Here is a 22,801-nt window from a genome sequence, read left to right on the forward strand (position 1 = left end):
TTAACAAACAAACAAAAAAATTTATATCAAAATGAAAACCGATGTCTACAAAATAATGATAGATAACATAAAACACGTGAATCCCCAGCATGCAAAAAGTCCTGCACTGGTTGAAAATAGGAAGCAGTGATGGTGACAGAACGTGAGCAGATCAAACATCTTTTATTTTACGTTCACTAACCAGAAACGCATCAGATTTGGAGGTCGGCTGTGCTGCGCATGTCGTACTCTGTGTGCTGTGACTCAGCTGACACAGAGCTGAGGATCCAGGTGCTTGTTGTCAGGGTCGTATGTGTACCGAGCAAAGCAGTGAGCCGCCACACGGTCGCACTCGCAGACCGCAGCCTCACACTTATCGTTGGCTGCTGTAAACAGGAAAAAAAAAAGTGGGGAAAAAACTCATGAAATTTCCAAAATGTGAATATTTCTTTCTTAATCTTCCAGGATGTTTTAGCTCCATCTTTCTCCCCATCAAACCTGACCACCTTCACTGTCCCAGCTGGGGAAAAAAAGGCTTCTCTTCTGGTTAATGCTCTTTTTGCCTGACTGGCTAGTTTAGCGTGTTCATGATGCTTTTTATTCACCAATTCAGATTTTGTTTGTAAAAAATGTTGAAAACATACACAAGATACTATTTGTATATAAAATGCATGTGAAAGGATCTTGTCCTGTCTAGTAGAGATGTCAGAGTCTGCATATTTTAGTATCAATGCGATACCAACTAAATAAAAACCCTGCAACGCCAATAACGATACTGGTACCGATACTTTTTGTTTGTATCAATACTTCAATATATTTTGATATATCATCAAACTAAGTTTACAGGTCTCTACAAAAATACTTTAATAATGTAAACAAATCATGTTAGCACACATTAACATGATTTGTGTGCATATTTTCTAAATAAAGTACAAATAATTATAATTTGAGAGCAAATCAAACCAAAGTCTATATTGAGGTAGAGCTAAGAACTTATAACAAAAATCAAATAAAATTTCAAGACGGACGTTAAAACCGAAGCATCGATCTTGTATTGATCTGAAACTGGTACCAACTTGATATTTTCACTATTTTTGGATTGAGCAGCCCACCTCAACTGACTGGGTAATATCTTTTGTGACCATTCAAACATAAGTGTTTTTGCAAAGTGTCTAAAAATACAGCTTTGTCCTTCTTTTACTGTAATGCTGCACAATGTCAGTGAAAACCCACAAGTCATACTACATAGCCAAAGTAACAGAACCGAAATAGACTCGATAGATATCAGCAAATCACATCATCTATTGGAAATGTTCGTTGTTGCAGTTTTATGTTATTTAATCCAGAATGGAGTTCCTTGAGGGAAGTGAGTAACCAATGAGAGAGGAGTAGATTTACAAAACAAATCTAAATCATCACTGCCTGTTGGTCTTACCTGAGCAGTACACCTGTCTGTTTGAGCAGCTGAAGCCATAAATGATAATGTAGGGAAGGTCAAAAACACCCTCACATCCAGGAATCTTTCTGCTGTTTTGGTAGCATTTATCATGGCCTTCACAGCATCTAAAAGTGCAGAGAAAGTGAGAAGGCATTGAGCGATTCATCCTCTTCTGTTGACAAGAAACCAACGGACTGCTTCCCACCGGTCCACGTCATCCACCGGCGTTCCAGATCCGCCCAATCCGCACCAGCAGCCGTATTCGTTGTAAGCCAGAGGATTAACACCAGGCTGGGCACAACTGATCATCTCCCCAAACTGCCAGACGGCCATGGGAAGACATCCTCCACTGACCACACATGCTGGAAAAACATGAGAGATGAGACAAACAAACAGAGGAAGAATTATTTTATAATGTGGATTTGTGATCTACGGGACAAAATGAGAAGTTTCTGCAGGCTTACCGGTGAGAAACAACAGAAGGGCCTTCACGCTCATGGCTCCAGTCAAAAGGATATAGAGTCCGTTTGCACAGCAGAGCTGAGAGAAGTCAGATAAGACTAGCACAAGCGAGGTGGGAGGTGTACATTGTTCGAGATTTTTCTTGCTTGGACCAGTCAGTCATAATGTGTTCCTCTTTGGGTGGATTGCATATTTTTGGTTATAATGTCCCTGAGGAGATGGAGTCTATTTGGATGAGGCCTCTTCTTGGAAGGCAACAGGGAGACCAATAGCTGAAGCAAAACAATCATGAACAAATGAAATAAAGACGATTGCCCCTCCAGGTCTCTGAATCCAGGTGTTCCTAGCACTTCCTTAGCCACAGGTATTTAAAATTCAGCACAAGAGACATTAGTTAGAAAAAGAAGAATTCCAGAGTGGTACCGTGATAAGAGTAGAGAGCTTTATGAAATGAGAAGTTTGATCCAAGTGTTACATTGCCAAGTTAAATGCAAAGCAAATGCTATGGTGTAAAGCAGACTGGTCTAAAGCAGTGGAGACGCGTTATCTGGAGTAGATCATGTCTCTCTGATGGAGATCAAACCAGTGAGTTTGGATTTAGCGGTTGCCAAGAGAACAACACTTGCCTGACTGTACTATGTCAACGTACAACGTGCGTTCCTGTATGACGGATTTTCTTTAATCCCAGTGAAAGGAACTCTGCATGCTCCAATAACCTTTTTTATAATTTCTCTTTATGTCTTTATGCCACATAAATGTGGATCTTATCTGAAGACTTGCACATGGTGCTGTTTGGCTGGGCTGCACGTTGTCTTTGTGTTGTCCTTCCATCCCTGCAGCACCGTGGTTAAGGGTCTCCATTATCCCCTTAATAGGAACCCATTTTCTCTTTGGTTTCTCTGAAGTCTCTCAGTTTTGTGTTTTTCAGGCTCATTTATGTGACAATCTTTCAGCCATCAGCACAGCTGTGTAAATAAATGACATCTCTGGAGTTCCCACGGCTTTCCTCTGCTCCTTGGCTACGTTAAATGATTTATAATTAAACACAAAAAAGCAATATGTTAAGATAGTTTACTGTGCTGCATGCATACTATAAATGGATGCAGTACTTCTTTTATGCATAATCCCTTTCTAAATGTTTGTCCCATCATCATTGGAATTTTATGTGATGCACTAACAAGTAGAACAATTTTAAGGAATAAGTTGTTCAAAAAATAAAAAGAGAAATCTTTTTGTCAAACCTGCTCCTGTTTTTAGTTCATATTCTGTTAGCTTATTTAATTGAGCTAAATTTCTTAATTGCTTATATTTTTCTGAGTTTATAATTGTTTTTGTATGATTAAAAACAGGTCTCTATTGTAAGGAGAGCTAGTATCTAAGCGACAATTTGCATAAAAAAGGCGAAAAAAAAAGTAATTAACTTTCCAAAAGTTTGTTCACATTGAACGAAGAACATTTGTCATTTTTGGAAGATTTTTATTATCTTAATGGGATTTATATCGCAGTATTTAGACAGGAAATGAAGTGAATGGGTAACTGTAACTTTAAGAAACATCGACGGTGAAACAAATCTGGTACCGACAAGACCTGGAGTGACGGAACCTCAACACATGAGCAGAGCATATGACCAGTTTATTAAACTTTTTTAAATTTTTATCATTTTAAGAAAATCCACAATCTTTTATTTCATAATCACGAATGAGAAACAGATCCGATTTGGAGAAGAACTGTGACGCACACGTCGAGCTCTGCGAGTCTTTAACAGTACTTAGAGTCCAGGTTCTTGTACTCCGAGTTGTAATTGTACCGAGCGAAGCAGTGCGCCGCCACGCGGTCACACTCACAAACTGCAGCCTGGCACTTATTGTTGGTCGCTGCAAACACAGAGAAAATATGAACCAGTGAGAGAATCTGGGCCTGGTAGAGAATAAATAGACTAATGATGCATGTTCTTATTGGGATTTGATGTGATAGACCAATCATGAAGTGAAAGAAAAACAATGCATGGATTTGAAAGATTTATCAAGAATGAAAATGGGATATGCTTATTGATGTAGTCTAAATATCTAATACCCCTAAATATAATCCAGTGAACAAGGTGCTCAGGTCAGATGAGAAGTTTAACTGTTTGGTCTACATTCAAAGTGCTGTAGTTAAATTAAAAATTAACCCTGAACGCACCATCTCATCACGTGTGTTTCTAACAGGACGCCATGACTTTAGCAAAGATTTGCCTTCCTGATGGCAAAAAAACCTAAACATTCAGCCAGAGCAACAATGGATGAATGTTTAGATCAGGGTTGAGTAACTTTCTGTCCAAGAAAACATTTTTACCCTTACTCCTACAAAGCAAAACTTGTATAAAACAGCAAAATCTATTTGACACATAGAAAAAGCTAGATCTTGTAATATTTTATGTTATATAAATAAATACGATGTAATGGTCTACAGAATTATGAAAAATAATTTAATATTTAACTTTGTTAATTATATCTATTTTTAGATCTCAAAACAAAGCAAAAAACTCAAACTACTAAAGTAGCGGTGGGTGACTGAAAAATAAGTGAAAAAAACAAAACAAAACAAGAAGCCTACCCAAAAAACAAAGCCATTTGATGCCATATTTTATAAAAGAACTGAATAAAAAAACTGAATTACAGTTATTCTGTTGAAATTCTATTTTTATACATAAAAAACAGAAGCATTAAGTTCACTTTGTCTGTAAACTTAATGATTAAGAACAATCCTCATGTCTTTATCTATCTTTTAAAAGTTATTAATAGCAGTTGTGTGAGCCCGATTACAACATTCTAATTTGTTAGAATGGCCTAGTTAAAGTCCTGACCTAAACACACAGACTTGGTAATGGGTTTTTACAGATATTCTCCAGCCAATTTGAAGTTGCGATATAAAAAAGAAAAGAAAAAAAAGAAAGATGGACAAAAATGTCTGTTTCTGTAGATGAACAATAATAGCAGACGTGCCCTAAAACGCTTGCAGCTGAATCTGTTTCAGTTTTGATTTATGAAATATCTTTGAAAAATGTTCCCACTTCATCATGATGAACAACTTTTTTAAGTCTATCTCATAAAATCCCAGTAAGTTGAAAGTAAATCTGTGGTTGTACAAGTCTCAATATACAGAACATGAAGATTTAATCAGTGTTTCATAGTCTTACCTGGGCAATACACCTGTTTGTTTGAGCAGCTGAAATTATAATCGATAACATAGGGAAGGTCGAAAATACCCTCGCATTCGGGAATCTTCATTGTTTGGCTATAGCAGTTGTCATGAACTTGGCAGCACCTAAACATGCAGCGGACGAGAGGTCATAGGTCGGAACATGATTAAAAAAACTAAAAAGTGGATTGCATCTCACCTGTCCACATCATCCACAGGAGTCCCAGAGCCCCCCAAGCCGCAGTAGCAGCCGTATTCATTGTACGCCAGAGGATTAACACCCGGCTGGGCACAACTGATCATCTCCGCAAACTGCCAAACGGCCTGGGGGACATGTCCCCCACTGACCGCGCACGCTGGAAGAGACAGGTGAGGTGGGACGAATCAACACAGGCAACAGAAGGTCAAGTGTTGAGAGCTTTTAGAGGCTTACCGGCGAGAAGCAGCAGAAGAGCCTTCATGTTCATGACTGTGGATCTGAAGAAGGCTGCAGTCTGTGGCGGCGTCCTCTTAAAGGACGGAGGGGCCTGAGCAAATTTCAGATAAGAAGCACAGCGGGGGGGATGGGAGGTATTCACTGTCCAGGGTTTGTCTTGATTGGTCCGACCAATCCTAATGCGTGACTTCTGTGTGTGTGGGATCAATCGCATTGAACTAATCAAGTCCCTCAAGCGTTGCGATTGGTTCTCCAGGGAATCAAACCTGACTACATCGGACCTCTACTGGAGACAGAGATCAGAGGTGGGAACAAACTAATCACAACAAAAACAAGGAAAAACATCTCTTCACTTCCTGGCTTGTCCTATAGTGCAGTCATATTCAATATGACTAAAAGATTAAAATAAGCAGATATCAAACATACCTTTTATTAAGCAAACATTTCTGTGTTAAAGCTGTCTTTCTTATTGGAATGTTCTAATTGTTAATTTTGTGTTTTAGTCAGCTGCATGTCATTATTGACAAAAATAAAGGCCTGAAAACATCAGTCAGTAATAAATCATCTATAAAAGGCTATTTTCTATGTGAAATCAATTCATGTATGTTTGCTCCTCTTCCCTGGTCCTTCATCATCATTATCCCACATGATGTTGCTGCTTGCATTCATATTAGTTAATTATTGCTTGATTAAGTGGCAGAATCTCACATTTACAAACATCCATTTCTAATAACTCCTTATATTCACAATCCACCTTCTTCTAGTCTGTTGTCAACTATTATACTCGTAGATCATCAAAAACATTTATAGATCTTTAAAATATATGTGTTTAGCTGTATTTTTTACAAAAAAGATTAAAATTAAATGTTTGGATGCAAAAGTTGAAAGATTTAAAGAGTAGTTGTGAACGTAACTTTCAGGTGAATCGACTTATTGTCCCGATCCAACATCAGCCTTTAATCTCTCAGGTTTGTATTTTTGAAACCTGTATCAATAAAAGTTTGCCCAAACTCAGCTGTATAAATATGTGACATTTGCTAGAATTCCCACAACTTTGCGCTGAACTTCTTCCAAACTAGATTACTTTCTATAAATACGCAAAACGTCAATATCTGACAGAGGTGACAAGATTGTAAACATAAGTGCATGTGTTGATTTATATCTGGGTTTGGTTATGTGCTCCATGCATGGAGTAGTTTTTTGCACAGTTGGTTATGTGATAGACTCCAGTACTGCAGAACTGCAAAGCTAAAGGACATTTTTTTTACAAATAAGAATATGTAAATTTTGGATGCAATTCTTCACACTACCACTTTTTGTTGCGATTACAGCTGTGAATCTTTGTTGGATCTGGTCTATGTCTCTACCAGCTTTGCAAAGCTAGAAACTGACTTTTTTTGGCCAGTGTTGTTAGCTAAAGAGCTTGAGCTCAGTCACATTGACTGGTGAGAATCAATTTTCAAGTCTTGTCTCAGATTCTCAGTGACAGAACAGGGCCATTCTACCACACAAATCTATTTTGTCCAGGTTTCTGTAACCTTATCATACAAAAGGAGCAATTGTTGGCCGCAGTCCAGCCGATTAAAGCTCTTTTAGGGCCCCAAATGGTACATAATTAAGAAAAAAAAGAACTGTTTCTTATTTCTGTGGTTAGATTAACTCTCTAGTGGAAATTAAATTAAATTAAATTAAATTAAATTAAAAACTTCCCATTGTTATTTTACCTATCTAGAAAAGTATATTTGCTTTATTTCTGTGCTGAGTGGACGAGTGAGTGTCTGTACTAAGGCTGAGTATGTGATGGTTGCTGGTTCCTGTCTCTACAAATCCAGAGTTGGAAACAGAATATGGTTTGATGATCTCAGAAACATTGCAAACAAACGCAATACACTTTATTTAAATTCAAATAATTAACATGGTTATGATTCCAAAATTTATTTTGCCAAGGCAGATTTAAGCTCATTAACTTCTCCAAAGAAATCTTTTAGAATTTCTTTTGGTAAGAGGCCAGTAAATTTACTAAATTCACAGGTTTTTTTTTATCTTTATTAATACATTATCTGTACACTTGTTTATTATTATGTGTTATCTTCTGATCATGACTGTTAAATTTATGTAGCAAATTTGTTTTAAAAGTTGTATTAGCAGGACGATGATTACTGCTGCCATCTAGTGGACAGTTGTGAACATTTTAATTCGTTTTCTCTCGTTCTCTGTTTCCAACAAAGCCCCATAATTTAGGAACTCTGGAAATTATGGCCTTGTGTTCTCCGATGGAAACAAATATATTCAGCTGCTCACCCTTCAAATTGAAGCTATTAAAGTCTTCGGACATTGTGTTAGAACCAGCGTTAGCTTTAAAAATATCAGAGTAGGCTAACCTGGACACAGACCCTTGTTTTTCAAATTTTGTTTTATTTTGTTTTATTTTTTTGTAAAAAGTTTTGAAAACCATGAATCATTTTCCATTCTAACAATTTTATTACTTTCAGTTGGACATTGACATAAAATCCCAATAAATGACGGTAAAGTTGTGAATGTGGCATGACAAAATGTCGAAAGGTTCAAGGAGAGTGAATACTTTTGCTTTCAAATGAACTCTTATTGTGAGGAAGAGAAAACCATGGCAACCACCGGTTAACAGATGTTCTAATAGGTCAAATAGTTTGACTTTTATCCATCCTCTCCCCCTCATCAGTCTGGGCATATCAACAAAGCATGAGCTACGTATAATGCCATCTCATGCCTTAGCTTCACAGATGTACCTGTAGCCCAGGCTACAGTCTGCATCGTTCCACAGCTTGCGCTTGCGGTTCACAGAGGCGTGCAGCTGCCCACAGTCCTCTCCGTTCACTCTGAAGTCCCAGTTGTCAGGTTGACCCTGGTCCCAGAATCTAAACACCAAACAGCACAAAGAGTTATTTCAATTGTTTTATGTCTCCATCTTGAGGCTTCACTTTCGACTCACGTCGGGGTCGAGCCAAAGTCAGTTCCATCCACCCAGCTCCAGTGGCCCTCATGCTGTCGCTCCACAAGTCCGATCCAGTAGGAATACTTGATGTCAACTATGCCTGAAATGTAGTCCTGGAATAAAATATAAGGGCATGTTCAGTATCTTCAGCCACAATTTAGTTGATAGATTTATGTGTTTGTTTTGTTTAATTACAAAGTATTTCATAACTATTGACCGTGTCCACATTTCATCACAATACAATCAAGAACCTAGTGTACTATTGGGGTCTAAAGTCCTTGTCTTACTAGAATTTCAATCCTTTTACAGCTTTTAATTTGGTGTTCCTCAACAACCTTTATTTGGCTCCCTCCATCTTCTCCTAAACTCTGACTAGCTTCCTTACTTCTGCTGACGAAAAGCATCCCCACAACATGATACTTCCTCCAGTTTGTTTCACCGTGGGTATTGTGTCTTCAACGTGTTGTCTTCTTTGCATTTAGATCAAACTGTTTAATTTCGGTTTTATTTAATCACACCACCTTCTTCCACATGTTTGTTGTGATGCTTTGAGGCAATCTGAAAATGGGACTCAGTTGCGCTGGCTTTTATTTGGGATTGCTAGCATAAAGCGAGATGAATACAAACATCTCGCTTTATACTAGCACCAAAGTTTTGGGGAAAACATTTACCAGACTCCATCCACTTCCAATCAGTGCACTAGTTTGTGTTGATCAGAAACACAAATCCCATTAAACTACACTAAGATTTGCAAATTTGACATACTGATATGTAATAAATATCAATGGGGTATAAAACTGAATATTTATGTATTTCATTATGTGTGCTTGCAGTTTTATGGAGCCAAGTCGGACCTCACCAGTTCCTCCACATTGTTAAGAACTAGCAGGTGTCCTCCAAATGATCTACACTGATCTTCGGCTCGTTGCCAGACGGTGGTGGTGGTGGAAAGCAGGTAGCAGCTGCCCTGGAAACTCGCCCAGCCCTCCTTGCAAGTTCCTTACTCATAAGGATCATCACAGTCAAAATGGATCAAAAGCAAAGATTTTGTTTGTTCAAAGATACTTGAATTATACCTCTAACTGGAACAATTCTCTCCACCAGGACTTGTTTTGCATCTGTAGGACCTTTAGTTTGAGAAACCACAGAAATGCATAAAGTTGTTTTAAGAGACCAAATTTGTCTGCATTTTTATTCTGAGAAATCAGAGATCTTTTTCCTTTTTTGATGTTTTTTTTTATTTTTTTTACCTGAAGTACATAAGGACATTGGTCCTCTATTGTTGATGATCTGGAGCTGTAGTTTGACATCAGTCATTTCCTTCTTCATCTGAGAGACTGTGAAATAATATCAAAGTGTGATTTGTAGTAACATTACTCATCCACCTTGTTATGATGTGCTTAAAGTCCTACATATGACCCCTATGACCAAGAGCAGAATCAAAAGCAGCAGCAGCGGCACGCTGTAGAGGATGTACGTCAATATTCTCTTCATCCCTGAAAAGACACACACACATTTCACACTCTGATTTCTCGATGTCTGAAGTAACTCAGAAAGAAATTCAGATGACATGGAAGTTTTACCTGTTTGTTGGCTGATATTGCGATCTGCTTGATCCAAGCTGCTGTCCGTTGTGCTAAACGGTTGATACTGAGTTTCCATTATTAAAGGAGAACAAGATTTTTTGTTTGTTTTTTTGTTTTGCCTTGGATGCAGTCAGTATTCAGTCCACAGACAAACTGTGAGTTCAGAATCAGATAAGAGATCAACCCAATATTTTTGTTCATCATGAGGCCAAATATGTTAGCTATTAACAGGTAAGTAAATACTGCTCTGGAGTTTTAACCCTCGTGTTTTCCAGGTGTCAACACACAGAAGCTGTAGGATGGGTTCACCAAGGACCCTGGACTATTTTTGAAAAATCCATCCAGGTGGTTCAGTCATTAGAGTGACCATTTCTTTGTGAAATTCCTTTTTGTCTAAGTCCACAACCTAAATTGTTGGTGGCTGCACTTATAATGACATCCAATCCCTTTACAGCGACAATTTCTCACAGTCATGGTAACAATGATTTATTTCTTACTCTATGTGAATAAAAAAAGTCAATAATAGTAATTAAGTCAATGAACATTTTTTTTCTCCATGATCAAGTAGTACACACAAATCAGGTTTTACAGCATTAAACTGAGGCATGTACTTTGTCAGGGAAGTGTACTAGTGTTTCACTGAAGTGATGTTGGCCAGGTCTGTGAAATGGCTTCAGCTCATTCTTTTCAGCATTTATTTATGGTACTATGTTAACTTTTTAATTGAAGCTGAGGTCTGGACTTCATCTGCAGTACTGTAACACTACAGAAATTAACTGAATTTTACCTATCAATAAAAGAACGACCTTTTTGTGTGTTTTGTTTCTTTTGCTTGGCGGCGTAGTAGAGCTCTTGAAAAGTCTCACGTGACTGCATCTCTACAAATGACTGTTTCCGGTCACCGGTCTTTCAGAAAGCAAGATGGCGGCCTTCGGACGTTTCTCTCAGATGTTGTTGAGGTCTTCTTTGACTCAAACCCGGCGTCAGCTCTCAGCTGCCGCTGAACATGGCGGGGACTCGGGTAATTATGAGTGTTTGCTGATTTTCAGTGAGCGGATGCGGTCTAGCAGAGCTTCACAACAGCAGGTTACGGCTGGAGTGTGACCTTGCTGAGCTAGCGTTAGCTTCTTTAGCAACCCTGTTACATCCTTGAGTTTTCCGGAGCGCCTCGTAAATTATAATTTTTTTTTTACTCTAAAACAAAAATGTTGGTGATTAAACTTAAAGTCGGTCGTCTAGGTCTTAACTTATTACATTCAAACGTCAGAGTGGAAGCGGCAAAATATAAATGTTTATGCTATAAGGCAATATCAGAGTCGTATAATTTGTGTGAGGAAGAAATGAAAAAAATAGCGCGGTGTAGTGATAAGCCAGCTATAAAATATTGACGTAAAACAAATTTGACTTTAGTGACGATTCGATTCCTCTAACGCAAAGGTTTTCGACCTGAATCATTAGAACCTTCAGTCCGACATGTTTTACTTCCTCCACACACCTGACTTTAATAAATGGCTGATTAACAACCTTCTGCACCTGAGCAGGTAGATTCAGATTGATTCAGGTGTACTGGAGCAGAGAACAGTGGAGCATATTTTTCTAGAATGTAATAAGTATAGTCAGGAAAGAGAGGTGTTAATCAAAGAGTTAAATAGAAATAAAAATAAAGTAGATATTAAAAATTTGCTGCAAAGATCGTTTGAGGATGTAGTATTTAACAGCATTTTTAGTTTTCGTAGGAAGTCGGGTATTATGGGGAGATTATAGTGGTAGGAGATCTAATTTATACTCCAGTCTGGAAGATGGCAGTAATGCACCTTTAAGTTGTTTGCCAACTGCCATAAAACAAAAAGAAGAAAAAGAAGGAGCAGAGACTCATCTAAAATGTGAAAAACGGTGAGTTCTGAGGTCCACTGTTGACAGCCAGTAGTCTAATAAATCACAAATATGTGCATTAGAGTAAATTGTTGTGTGAAAAGGTGACCTGTGAGATAACCTTGCTCTGAATCACAGTGCAGCTTCTGATGTGTGTATATAGATGCACATAGACGCATACTAAAAATAGATGCATACTCACTCTCTGCCAGCTGATATTTCTATACTGTATGCTCACAACACACACGAACCAACAGATTTTCTCTAATTTGAACGTTGCATAATTCAAGGACAGTCTGCATGAACGTCTGGGTAAAATTACTGCAGCAAAAGCAGCACAAAAAAAATCATCATTCCACGACAGGTTTGTTGAAACTGAATCCACTTTGTTCATTTGGGATAATTCTGTTCTACTTAGTCCTGAAAAGTGTCGGTGTAGTCGTTGACTTTCGATGAACTCCTGATTTTGGTGCAGCTTTAATTAAACAGTTGATACTTTGAAAACCTTTCCAGTTCCACATATTTCCTCCAACACCATCTGACCTGAATTGTGTGCCTAAGCCTGTAAGTTCATCCTTTGTAGTTGCTAACCTGAAAATTGCTAACAACTCCAACATGGTGAAAAATGGCATATGCTACGAAAACTTCTTAACACGTAGTGTGTCCTGGAGCGTCAATGAGGAGTGATGACTCCAACAGCTCCTTCTGCTACGATGGTGGCCATGGAGTCAGCTAGAATAACTCAGGTTGGTGAAGAAAATCTCCACCAACTACCAATTAAAATATGACTTGCTGATGAAACCATGAGTCATAATTTTCACTGATATTTAGTAAAAGACTTCAAAAATTTAGACGTGAAGACAGAATTTATGCCGTTGTAGCTTTTTACTATCTCTAAACAACCAAAATATCTACATGGTTTGTTTACAAGGAAGGTGTGGAACGGTGCAAAACCCGGTAAATAAAATTATTAGTTTCCTCTGCAGAAAACTCTGAACTACCAGGTGACGTAAAGTGATGCACTAAAGTTTTTGTTTGTACAGAATGAAAATATAAAATGGTGTACAAATGGTGATGACTTTCTGCTTCCTGCCTTTTTTTGTTTTTCCTCTCAGTCCTGTGAGCGCACATGTTTTCATTGGTTTATGAAATAATTTCTCAACAGCTAAAACATGGAAGATCCTCACCTTTGTGATTGCGCTGCCTGGTGTCGCAGTGTGCATGCTGAACACCTTCTTGAAAGAGAAGGAGCACAGCCATGATGCACCACCAGAGTTTGTCCCATACACCCACCTTCGCATTCGCACCAAGGTCAGATGTCATTATTTAACAGTTTTACAGATTTGTCTCATTTTGCTGCTTTATTTTTGTTCTGATGTTTTTTTTTATTTTTTTCTCCAAAATAGCGTTTCCCCTGGGGAGATGGCAACAAAACCCTCTTCCACAACTCTCATGTGAATGCTCTTCCAGATGGCTATGAGGGCCATGACTAAACTCTCCAGACGTCAGCGCTGGCTCTAGAGCCCCCTCTGCTATCGTTACAGGATCACACTCCTATTTGCAGTCTATTTTTTTGGGAAGTTTTATTGTTTATACCTCTGTGCTCCCCACATTGGAGCACCTGAACCAACAATTCCTCTGTTCTGGACCATTAAACAAAAATATCAGCTTAAACTTACTTGACTTAAATAAAATGGCTATTGACTCCACTGGTTTGTGTTTTTGGTCTTTTGTGTTTTTCTTATTTCTGCTAGTTTTATACAGCAGACTCTAAGTTGTTTTGTTCTTAGAAATGCATTGTCATAAAGTACATGTTTAGGTTGGGATGGTAAAGATCGCAGAATTTTATTCCTCATATTATGCCCTTAAAATCAAATCATATGAAATTATTTTAATTTATTACCATTGCTCTTATTCCAGTTTCCAGTTTCTGCTCATTATGTATTAAGACTTGGCTTGAAAATGGAAAATTAAAAAGGTGTTAAATTTAGGGAACCACTGATTGAAAACAGCTAAAGGAAAGAAGATGTATTTCAGTTTTTGTGTGGGTCAAACAATTGTTTTCCTTTAGGTCCTAATCTGAGATAACTGTAGTCACAGAACTTAATGTTGGTGAAATTTGATGATGCTTTTGTAACCCGCTAATGCTATTCAGTGTCTGCGGTTTTATTATGGTTTAACATTTACTAATTATGTACCTTCGGCATTAATGGGATGCCTTGTACAGCTGATTTTTTTATTTTAATTCTGACATGGTCCTGTAACATAAAGATGATTTTTTAAAAAAAATTATGACATAGTAGTTTCATATTACTTTGAGTGGGCTTCTTTAAAAAGTTCCCTGCATGCGCCCAGACTGAGTTGCACCAACCGGTTTTAAGTTGCAGAAACAGTATCCCGGCCATGTTGGAACCCAGCCTTGCAGGCCACCTCGTATCAAGACACCATTTTCACCTGAGAGCGGAAACAACAGTGATGCGCCAATGATTTGACGTCGAAATCTGGCTCTTTAATACGTTTCTCAGTCCGTTTCGTGTTTTCCATTCATGCCTCCTAATAGCGCAACAGCAGCTTAACAACGTCGTATAATGACGCGACGCTGCGTTACGTGTGACTCGGTCTTTGTTACGGACTCCACCTCTTTCACGTGGACGCGCCTTAAGCCGAATTAGAAAATCCTGGGTTAACAAAGCTTGTCGATATACCGACCCGGTGACAACGGTTATCATTCCTCGGTTCCGTCTCCTGGACAACTGTTTTACAACGTGACGCATCCCGGATCGAACCGTGGCGCCGACCCGGCTCGGTTTCGCAGCGTTTTTCTGCAGCGGATTACGATTTGATTACTAAATCTAGCATTGAAACATCTCGGATAAGTGCGCGCGCTCGCTCCGCCGCACAGGGGAGAGCAGTCGCACGTAGAGACCCGGATCACAATGATGATGATGATGATGAACGCAGACAGAGGTGAGGAGGCAGGAGTTTTAGACAGCATACATCGGTCTAAAAAAAAAAAAGTACATTCACTTGTTTTTTATGATCACAGATTACCAGATGAATAAAAAGCAGGAGAGGGCTCATTTCTTCAGCTCCAAGGAGCAAGAACTTATTTTGAAGTTGTATGAAGAAGAGCGAGAGATCCTAACAGCCAAGTCCAACACAACCAGCGCCTCCAAGCTGAGGGAGGAAGCCTGGCAGAGGATTGCTGATAAAATAAATGCGTAAGAGCACCAAATTCATCTTGTCATCCTAATTTGGAAATGTCCTGTAAACATTCTGCTCTTTCATCCTGTCTTTACTCGATGCATTGCCACTAGATCTCTAACCTATTTTGTCACATTACTCACATCACGGACTAACTTTGGACTAAATTTGTAGTTGTAATGTGACAAAAATTTCAAGGGTTGGCAATGCTTTTATTTTCTATAGTACAAGATTTCCCCCAGAAAACTCGCTAAGCCCGGTGGTTGGGCGCTCTGTAGTCATTCATGCAGCGGCTCGTCGCGTTTTTGAGTTTAAAAATGTTTAAAGTTGACAGGAAATATGAAAATATCACTTGATAATCTTATGTTATTGGAAGATTAATATCTGAACACCAGCAATAAAGTCTTAAAAAATGCAAACATAAAATAAAGTAAATAAATAAGCAACGCTTAGCCTGTTGGGGGCACAAGCAAAGCCTGGTGGCCCGCCTGGCTTATAATACACTGAGGGAAACCCTGATATAGTTTCAATATGTAAGCAGTACATGAAGTAATAGTTGTTTTTTTCTGACTCAGGGTTTCAGACAGTGGCTACAAAAGAACATGGCAGCAAGTGAAAGTCAAGCACAAGAACATCATCCAAACAGGTACTCTTGGGAAACAACAGACTCAAGTATTAGACGCCCTTCTTCCTGATGCTTGTTTGTACTAATTGTCAGACCTTGCTAAGCGACTGACTTGTAAATTCATTCCATTTCATAAGCCTGTGCTCAATTATTTGCTCTGAAATTCGTACTTGCACAGCAAAAAGAAAAAGGGCCGATGTGCTGAGGACCGAGGGAGGGTCGGGAAGCCCCTCTCTGACCTCAGCAGAGGAGGACGGGGTGCACAGCAGAGAAAACACCATGAGGGTGGAGGTCCTACCCGGAGGCGCCTGCATCGGCCCCGTCGGTGGATCCGACAGCTCCTTTATGAGCGGTAAGTTTAAGTCAAGACTCTTTAAACCCTTTTACTGTATTTGGAGACAACCGACTTTAATGTTGTCGACGTGTCGAAAGTGTCAGGCCATCCGGTCCTCCTCCTGCCCGTCACAAAGACGGAACCAGAGAGCCTGAGCGGCGATGAGACGGACATCAGCGAGGCTCATTTTGACGGGGTAGACTCCTCCACTCCTGCTTCATTGACCAATTTATCCAATTTTTCTTTTTCACACTGAATTTTTGTGTTTTCTTTTAATGAAGGATGTGCAGCACAGCAGTTTTCAGGAGGTCGGCAGCCCAGCAGGGACTACGAGCAGGACCAGACGTGCTGAGGTGAGAGTCAGGATTCAGCGACAGACAGATTAAATAAGTGAAAAGAAATATAACAATTATACATGTGCTGTTTAGGAGACCTATAATCAGAGTTACATTTCCTCAGTTACATTTACTTGAGTAACTTTTTTTTTTTTTAATGTGCTACGCTGTACTTTTTACCTTTTTTTGAGTAATTTTATTATGAAGTATCGCTGTTCGTACTAGAGTAAACTTTCTGGATTCTCTACCCACAAGTGACTTAGTTGCTTCACTGAATGAAAGACAAACATGTTTTAACCAAAAATTCACCACACACAGACACACACCTGCAGTTTTTGTTAAAATTTCATAAGTTATGTAGTTAAAGAAACTGATTTGGGAAAAAAAATTTTTGCCTCATTTTGTTGTTTCTTTCATTACTAAAATGAATTATTTTCATTTTGGCCCTTAAATCACCAACATTTCCACTTATATTTATATTTTTGTCTATCTGACTATGTATTTTTTAAATATTAAATGATTGATAATTTGATTAGTTACACATTTCTTGAGTAGACTTTTTATTTTACCAAATATGTTTTTATTTGCATAATTTCTTGGATGGCTATTTTTTACTTTTACTCAAGTAAAAATATGTTGAAGTAGTGTTACTCCTACTTGAGAACATCTTTGGGTACTCTACATACCTCTGCTTATATGTTTTCAGAAGCAGACTGATGAACTAAGGACCCTTTACTGCTGTTACCTCAAAAAGGAGATGGAGAATCGGGACCAGGAGATGGCCTACAGAGCACTGAAGATGAAGAAGCTGGAAAAGGAAATCCTGTTACTGGATAAACAGCTGATGTGATTGTGAGAAACAGAACTTTAACACTATAATAGATTTACTATGTTACTGTCACCTGACAAAGGACAATATTAATGACCATTATAATGATTCAGTCTCATCCAAGTCGAAGCATGAGCAATTTCAGCTGCTGATTTTGGCCTGTAGGTGGCGTCCAATACCTCTAGTTCTCAGAGAATGTGGATCTCAAAAACCTTCATAATTGTAGTTAGGTTTACATACAATAAGCTCAATTTCACATTTTTATAATGTTTGAATGGTGAATTTAGAAGGTTTTAAATTTTTTTCTTTTTTTTAGTTATTTAAAAATGATCACTGTACTACTCAGACAATGCAAAACCTCCACAGTTAACAGCCAAGGTTAAATGCCAGTGAAGTTTTACTTATTAGCTATATGATCTTCAGCATCTTCCTTGAATCTTAATGAATTAGAATCTAATTGAAAAAATTTATTTATTTCAGTAAATAAGTTTAAAAAAAATTAAACCACATATTTTCCAGATTTGCTATTCACAGAGGGAAATATATCAAGTATTCATTTTTGTTTGTTTTATTGATTATGGTTTACAGCTAATTTTAAACCATAATTCAGTTTTGACTTTTATCTAAAAAAAAAAAAAGGACGAGCCATTGAGCCACAGTCCAGTCATTTCTGTCTTTAGCCGACATAAGACACCTATGACTTGGTTTCTGGTTCCTTTTTAAACTCTGACAGCTTGGGAATCCTCCTCTCCCCCTACATTTGCTATATTTTATACATCATCTTTTCTTTCCACTCAATTTTCCATTAATTTGCTTGGACATTACCATTCAAACAGCCAGCTTGCAACGCTTTATTTATTATTGGGGCCTGCCATTTGCGTTACATAGGGAAGAGCAGTGACTGCCTTTAGAATTTCTGTTTATATCTTTATTTCTTCTTCTTTCGTCTCCCTTAATGCGGCTCTAACCGCTGCATGCCCACCAACAAAAATGGTATCAAAATGTGCAGCTCGATGGCGAGATGGGTGCTATTATTTTTTATTGGGAATCAGAGTTACGTAAAAAGCGAAAAACGAGCGAAACCTTGGAGTGTAACTGACACCAACTGCCGGTTTTTCACTATCCTAAACTGCCTTGCTGCCCAAGCCTTTTTCCTAAAGTTAGCTTTCAGCTAGTTTGCTTATTAATTAATTAATTGATTGATTAATTAATTGATTAATGAATTAAAGCTATCTGTCAGGCTTTGATTAACACAATACAAGGTTCATTATTTTATACAGTCTCAGTACCACGGCTTTACCCACTGTTTATCCAAGACTACATTTTTATAGACAAAAACTGCAACAGTAAATTTCAAGAACAGTCATCATCCAAAAGACTTTCCCTTCCCCCTTGAAAAGAAGAAATATACTTAAAGAATTGTCTTTTAGTGTATGCAAAAAAAAAATGCAGCTATTTAAAATTCCCTCTACCCCCCAAAACAAAGGAAATTAATTTTAAAATATTAAATAATATCTATCCATGTAAAGAATACTTTAGACTAAAATTTAATATTGAGGCAAATGACTGTGCCTTTTGACGTAGAACCTTTGCAACATTTATCCTTTTCTTGCAGTTATGCATCTAAATTTTGGAAGGATCTTCATAATTGGTTGCTGACTAATAATTTAAATATTCCAACTGTAACTTACAGCAATTAAATTTGGCATTTATATTTAGGACACAAAATTGGAATATATTATTAATAACCTGATAATTATGGCCAAATATTATTACACAAATGTAAATTTAAAAAAAATTTACCCCCAATCTGTGATCTTACCTAAAATAAATTTCACTTCTGTTCAACTGGTTGTGAAAATGGTTGAAACAAAGAATGCAACTCTGCTGTGTAGTAGTTTGTCCTATTTGATTTTTGGCATTTATCCAATTCATGATTAAGACCCCCTACAATAATTCCAGTTATTCCGTTTATTAAGCTTTCTTTATTTTCTAATAATAATTACCTGTTGTGTCATATAACGTTCAAGTCATTCTGTAACCCCTTTGTTTCTTACCAGAAGTAAGAAACAAGTGACTAGGAAAGACTACTGACTCCTCACTCAAGATACTGGATAAAAAGTATATGTGCTTGTAAGATTTGGCTGTTAAAGTAGAAACAGCCAGGAGACTGGAAAGTGAGCTGGCTTTGCTGTTGCCTAGCAACATAGCATACATTACATTGTTCCACTGATGGAATCTGATGATGTCGAAGTGTTGTGATGTCATAAGAAACGGATGCCTTGAATGTCCTGCATCTGAATCAAATTTGCAAGAAGCTCAAGAAGCAGCACGGGCGTTGGTTTTTCCATATTGGATTTAACATTGCATTTTTTTGTAGCTTTTCTGATACATCGGTTGGACAGTCAAAATGTCACAAATTGACCCTGATTCGTTAACAAAGTCCCAAATTAGACAAATGACAAGAGATGAATTGGCTCTCATGGTTATGGATTTTATGCAAAGGATTAAAGAAAAATCTGCGTTGCTGATTAAGGAGAACATACTGCAGGAGGATTTGGAAAAATCTCATGTACAAATGAGCTTCTAAATGAGAAAATTGATTCACTCACCAAAGACCTAAACTGGTCTCTCAAGCAAAATAAATACCTGGAAAGTCAGCAAATCCCAAAGTTACAACACAAGGTAGAGAACCGGAGTTCCCACAGGACTCAGTTGTTGTCTGAGATAAAAGACTACAAAAATAAAGTTAAAGAGCTTCAAGCCTCTTTAAAAAACTTTGAAAGGGACTCAAAACTGCAGGTTGAGAAGATTGAGGCAGAAAAACGGCAAATGGTATCTGAAATCACAGCATACCAAGCGAAGGTTGAAAAGCAACAAAGTGAAGTGAAGAGACTTGAGGTTGAGGTGTCCCGAAAAATCGACGAAATTAGCATGAAAAATAATGAGCTTTTGAAAGAAAAAGAGAAGTGCAGACTTCTTGAAGCCAGGGTAAAAGCTCTGGAAAAGTATTTGAAAGAGGTAGAGAAGGAAAATAAGAAACTTCCCAAAACCCCAATGGAGGAAGCCATAGAGAGAACTAAACAAGAGTTTAAAGCAAGGGTCGATTTATCTTCATGCGCATTAACTGTGGAAAAAAAGCGAAACAGGACATTAAAAGAACATCTGACGAAAAAAGAACAGGAGGTGAGTAAACTCATGGAGCAGCAGGCTGAGACCTCCAAGCTCTTAGCTTTACAGCAACAGAAAGAGGCTCTGACTGTGAAACAAAGTTTAGCCCACACAGAATATGATTGGAGAGACCTGAAGAAAGAAAATAAATCCTTAAATTGTCAGCTAAAGTTACTATCTGAAAGCAGGCAGAGAGATCAACATCACATTAAAGAAGTCACCAACCAAGTGCGTAAGGTGACAGAAATGTACATAACTGAGAAGAAGCAACATGAGAATTTGAAGGCAACCATAAAGAGCAAAGGGGCTAAGGTAGAAGGTGATATTGATCAAAGCAAAGTTGAAACAGAAACAAACGCTCAACAACTCAAACCTCTACCACCGATCCAGGAAAAAAAAACCCAGCTACCCAAAACAAAATCCATATGTAATCGAAGAATTCTGGTTCTGCGGGAAGGAAAGATAGAGCCAGCCTTTAATGATGAAAACCTCACAACACAAGCAAAGCTGAAGCCAACACCCTCCAGCAAAAGGAAGCCTGAAATGCGGCCTTATACATTGGCAGGCAAGAAGGTTTGTCCCACGGAAACCGAACGGAGAAAAATGAGCAGGCCGGAGTGCCACAGTAGATAACGGTATAGGGGTTAAACGCGAGAACTGATTCCCTTTTCACATGGGTTCACCACCTGTGGGAGGGACAAAGGGGTGGGTTGCAGCATCAAAAGGATGGCAGCTGAAGGTGGGGGACCTTGGTGATCTGATCCTGAGCTATAGAAGCTCCAGTATCAGAGTCTGGTCCTCATTCCCGGCAGTAACGCGGGCTCGTTTCTGGTGAGAGTTGGACTCCGCAAAGGCTGCTTTGTCACTAATTCTGTTCAATACTTTTATTGACAGAAGTTTTAGGCACAGCCAAGGTGTTGAGGGGATCTGATTTGGTGGCCTTAAGATCGCATCCTCTGCTTTTTGCAGAAGATGTGGTCCTACTGCCTTCATCAGGTCGTGATCTACAGCTCTCACTGGAGCGATTCGCAGCCGAGTGCGAAGTGGCCGGGATGAGGATCAGTGCCTCCAAATCTGAGGCCATGGTCTTGAGCCGGAAAATCTGGTTAGGATGCCTCCTGGACGCCTCCCTGGTGAGTGAGGTGTTTCAGGCACGTCCCATCAGGAGACGGCCAAGGGGAAGACCCAGGACACGATGGAGGGACTATGTTTCTCTGCTGATCTGGGAACTCCTGGACCAAATGGCTGGGGAGAGGGAAATCTGGGCCTCCTTACTTAGGTTGCTACCCCTGCGATACGAACCGGATGGAGAAGCGGAAGAAAATGGATGGATGGACGGATGGAAGGACGGACGGACGGACGGACGGACGGACAGTTCCAATCATTAAATAACAACGTCCGAAAAGACTTTTTCCAACCATTTGAGGAAAAAAGTGATTAGGCTAATTGGTGTCTTTTAAATTTACCTTTGTCTCTAGCCTACAGACTACTACTTAGTAGTAGTCTACTTTGAAGACTACTACTCTTCGAAGTAGTCTCCTAGAGTGTGTCTTTAAATGGAGACACTCTAAACTAAATGCATAGGTTTTCTGCGGGTGCTCTGGAATTCCTATTTGGGAAAAAAATGATTAGGCTAATTGGTGTCTTTTAAATTTACCTTTGTCTCTAGTCTACTACTAGTCTAAGACTACTACTAGTCTTAGAAGTAGTAGTCTACTTCGAAGACTACTACTCTTCGAAGTAGTCTTTAAATAGACACACTCTAAACTAAATGCAAAGCCGGACATTCCGTTTTTCAACTCCACCAACTCAGTTCCGGCGTCTCCAGCGTCCACCTCAGCTCCGTCCACGTCTTCTGCATCTGCTCCAGCTCCGGCCACGTCTCCAGCGTCTACCTCAGCTCCATCCACGTCTTCAGCGTCTACCTCAGCCACGCCTCCGGTCACCGTTGCTACAGCCTTTCCGTTGTCTTCGGGACCAGTACCACTTCCAGTCACTGCTGCTGCGGACTTTGCGCCCCTCGCCACCACAGTGGACTCTGCGCCTCCCGCTACCACATCAGCCTCTCCGCTTCACGCTGCCAGCCCGCATTCAGCCGCTTCCTCTGAGTCCTCATCGCTTAGTGCTCCCCTGAGTTTCCTAGTGCTCCTCTGAGTCTCCTAATGCTCCCTCTGAGTCTCCTAATGCTCCCTCTGAGTCTCCTAGTGCTCCCTCTGAGTCTCCTAGTGCTCCCTCTGAGTCTCCTAGAGCTTTCTCTGAGTCTCCACCTCTTAGTGCTCTCTCTGAGTCTCCACCTCCTAGTTCTCTCTCTGAGTCTCCACCTCTTAGTGCTCTCTCAGAGTCTCCACCTCCTAGTTCTCTCTCTGAGTCTCCACCTCA

At 39.1% G+C, this 22,801-nt stretch overlaps 5 protein-coding genes and 1 long non-coding RNA gene across 7 annotated transcripts; 3 read left to right on the forward strand and 3 right to left on the reverse strand.

Moving 5' to 3' along the window:
* Positions 1–143: 143 nt before the first annotated feature.
* Positions 144–2,271, reverse strand: LOC106944895 (phospholipase A2-like). Its single transcript, XM_015028219.1, has 4 exons — positions 1,882–2,271; positions 1,623–1,779; positions 1,415–1,542; positions 144–365 (listed from the first exon to the last, which is right to left on the reverse strand). Exons 1-4 carry the CDS (start codon positions 1,913–1,915, stop codon positions 244–246), a joined length of 441 nt encoding a protein of 146 aa, XP_014883705.1. The 5' UTR covers positions 1,916–2,271; the 3' UTR covers positions 144–243.
* Positions 2,272–2,426: 155 nt separating this feature from the next.
* LOC106944924 (uncharacterized) lies at positions 2,427–3,115 on the forward strand. The gene is made up of 2 exons (XR_001424438.1): positions 2,427–2,531; positions 2,574–3,115. It is a non-coding gene; the product is annotated as an uncharacterized LOC106944924 (long non-coding RNA).
* A 379-nt stretch (positions 3,116–3,494) lies between these two features.
* On the reverse strand, positions 3,495–5,724 carry LOC106944859 (phospholipase A2-like). Its single transcript, XM_015028140.1, has 4 exons — positions 5,493–5,724; positions 5,259–5,415; positions 5,058–5,185; positions 3,495–3,753 (listed from the first exon to the last, which is right to left on the reverse strand). Exons 1-4 carry the CDS (start codon positions 5,707–5,709, stop codon positions 3,638–3,640), a joined length of 618 nt encoding a protein of 205 aa, XP_014883626.1. The 5' UTR covers positions 5,710–5,724; the 3' UTR covers positions 3,495–3,637.
* Positions 5,725–8,128: 2,404 nt separating this feature from the next.
* On the reverse strand, positions 8,129–10,921 carry LOC106944800 (C-type lectin domain family 4 member E-like). 2 transcript variants are annotated; one of them, XM_015028076.1, is made up of 7 exons: positions 10,050–10,905; positions 9,879–9,962; positions 9,717–9,803; positions 9,543–9,593; positions 9,326–9,465; positions 8,464–8,579; positions 8,129–8,389 (listed from the first exon to the last, which is right to left on the reverse strand). In XM_015028076.1, the coding sequence occupies exons 1-7, from the start codon at positions 10,126–10,128 to the stop codon at positions 8,236–8,238; spliced, it is 711 nt and encodes a 236-aa protein (XP_014883562.1). In that variant the 5' UTR covers positions 10,129–10,905; the 3' UTR covers positions 8,129–8,235. The 2 variants fall into 2 exon arrangements, with proteins under 2 accessions (XP_014883562.1, XP_014883554.1); XM_015028068.1 differs by having other exon boundaries at positions 9,879–10,921.
* A 22-nt stretch (positions 10,922–10,943) lies between these two features.
* cox6a1 (cytochrome c oxidase subunit 6A1) lies at positions 10,944–13,633 on the forward strand. The gene is made up of 3 exons (XM_015028231.1): positions 10,944–11,073; positions 13,090–13,235; positions 13,331–13,633. Exons 1-3 carry the CDS (start codon positions 10,974–10,976, stop codon positions 13,415–13,417), a joined length of 333 nt encoding a protein of 110 aa, XP_014883717.1. The 5' UTR covers positions 10,944–10,973; the 3' UTR covers positions 13,418–13,633.
* A 616-nt stretch (positions 13,634–14,249) lies between these two features.
* Positions 14,250–20,912, forward strand: LOC106944816 (uncharacterized). Its single transcript, XM_015028083.1, has 7 exons — positions 14,250–14,891; positions 14,971–15,145; positions 15,704–15,774; positions 15,932–16,105; positions 16,186–16,283; positions 16,369–16,440; positions 17,129–20,912. The coding sequence occupies exons 1-7, from the start codon at positions 14,861–14,863 to the stop codon at positions 17,270–17,272; spliced, it is 765 nt and encodes a 254-aa protein (XP_014883569.1). The 5' UTR covers positions 14,250–14,860; the 3' UTR covers positions 17,273–20,912.
* Positions 20,913–22,801: the final 1,889 nt, after the last annotated feature.

This window comes from Poecilia latipinna, unplaced genomic scaffold, assembly GCF_001443285.1.
Source record: "Poecilia latipinna isolate Pla-1442-1.1 unplaced genomic scaffold, P_latipinna-1.0 Scaffold8, whole genome shotgun sequence".
Lineage (NCBI taxonomy): Eukaryota > Metazoa > Chordata > Actinopteri > Cyprinodontiformes > Poeciliidae > Poecilia > Poecilia latipinna.

Excerpts from the sequence above, each read along its gene's own strand:
- LOC106944895 (XM_015028219.1), bottom strand. The coding sequence starts at position 1,915 with ATGAGCGTGAAGGCCCTTCTGTTGTTTCTCACCG. Across the intron at positions 1,780-1,881 it reads CCTTCTGTTGTTTCTCACCG|CATGTGTGGTCAGTGGAGGA; the intron begins GTAAGCCTGCAG and ends ATGTTTTTCCAG. Across the intron at positions 1,543-1,622 it reads CCGGTGGATGACGTGGACCG|ATGCTGTGAAGGCCATGATA; the intron begins GTGGGAAGCAGT and ends CTGCACTTTTAG.
- LOC106944859 (XM_015028140.1), bottom strand. The coding sequence starts at position 5,709 with ATGCGATTGATCCCACACACACAGAAGTCACGCATTAGGATTGGTCGG. Across the intron at positions 5,416-5,492 it reads TCTTCTGCTGCTTCTCGCCG|CGTGCGCGGTCAGTGGGGGA; the intron begins GTAAGCCTCTAA and ends TGTCTCTTCCAG. Across the intron at positions 5,186-5,258 it reads CCTGTGGATGATGTGGACAG|GTGCTGCCAAGTTCATGACA; the intron begins GTGAGATGCAAT and ends CTGCATGTTTAG.
- LOC106944800 (XM_015028068.1), bottom strand. The coding sequence starts at position 10,128 with ATGGAAACTCAGTATCAACCGTTTAGCACAACGGACAGCAGCTTGGAT. Across the intron at positions 9,594-9,716 it reads AATGTCCTTATGTACTTCAG|GTCCTACAGATGCAAAACAA; the intron begins GTAAAAAAAATA and ends CTCAAACTAAAG. Across the intron at positions 8,580-9,325 it reads TTAACAATGTGGAGGAACTG|GACTACATTTCAGGCATAGT; the intron begins GTGAGGTCCGAC and ends ATTTTATTCCAG.
- cox6a1 (XM_015028231.1), top strand. The coding sequence starts at position 10,974 with ATGGCGGCCTTCGGACGTTTCTCTCAGATGTTGTTGAGGTCTTCTTTG. Across the intron at positions 11,074-13,089 it reads TGAACATGGCGGGGACTCGG|CTAAAACATGGAAGATCCTC; the intron begins GTAATTATGAGT and ends ATTTCTCAACAG. Across the intron at positions 13,236-13,330 it reads ACCTTCGCATTCGCACCAAG|CGTTTCCCCTGGGGAGATGG; the intron begins GTCAGATGTCAT and ends TCTCCAAAATAG.
- LOC106944816 (XM_015028083.1), top strand. The coding sequence starts at position 14,861 with ATGATGATGATGATGATGAACGCAGACAGAG. Across the intron at positions 14,892-14,970 it reads GATGATGAACGCAGACAGAG|ATTACCAGATGAATAAAAAG; the intron begins GTGAGGAGGCAG and ends TTATGATCACAG. Across the intron at positions 16,106-16,185 it reads CGACAGCTCCTTTATGAGCG|TGTCAGGCCATCCGGTCCTC; the intron begins GTAAGTTTAAGT and ends ACGTGTCGAAAG.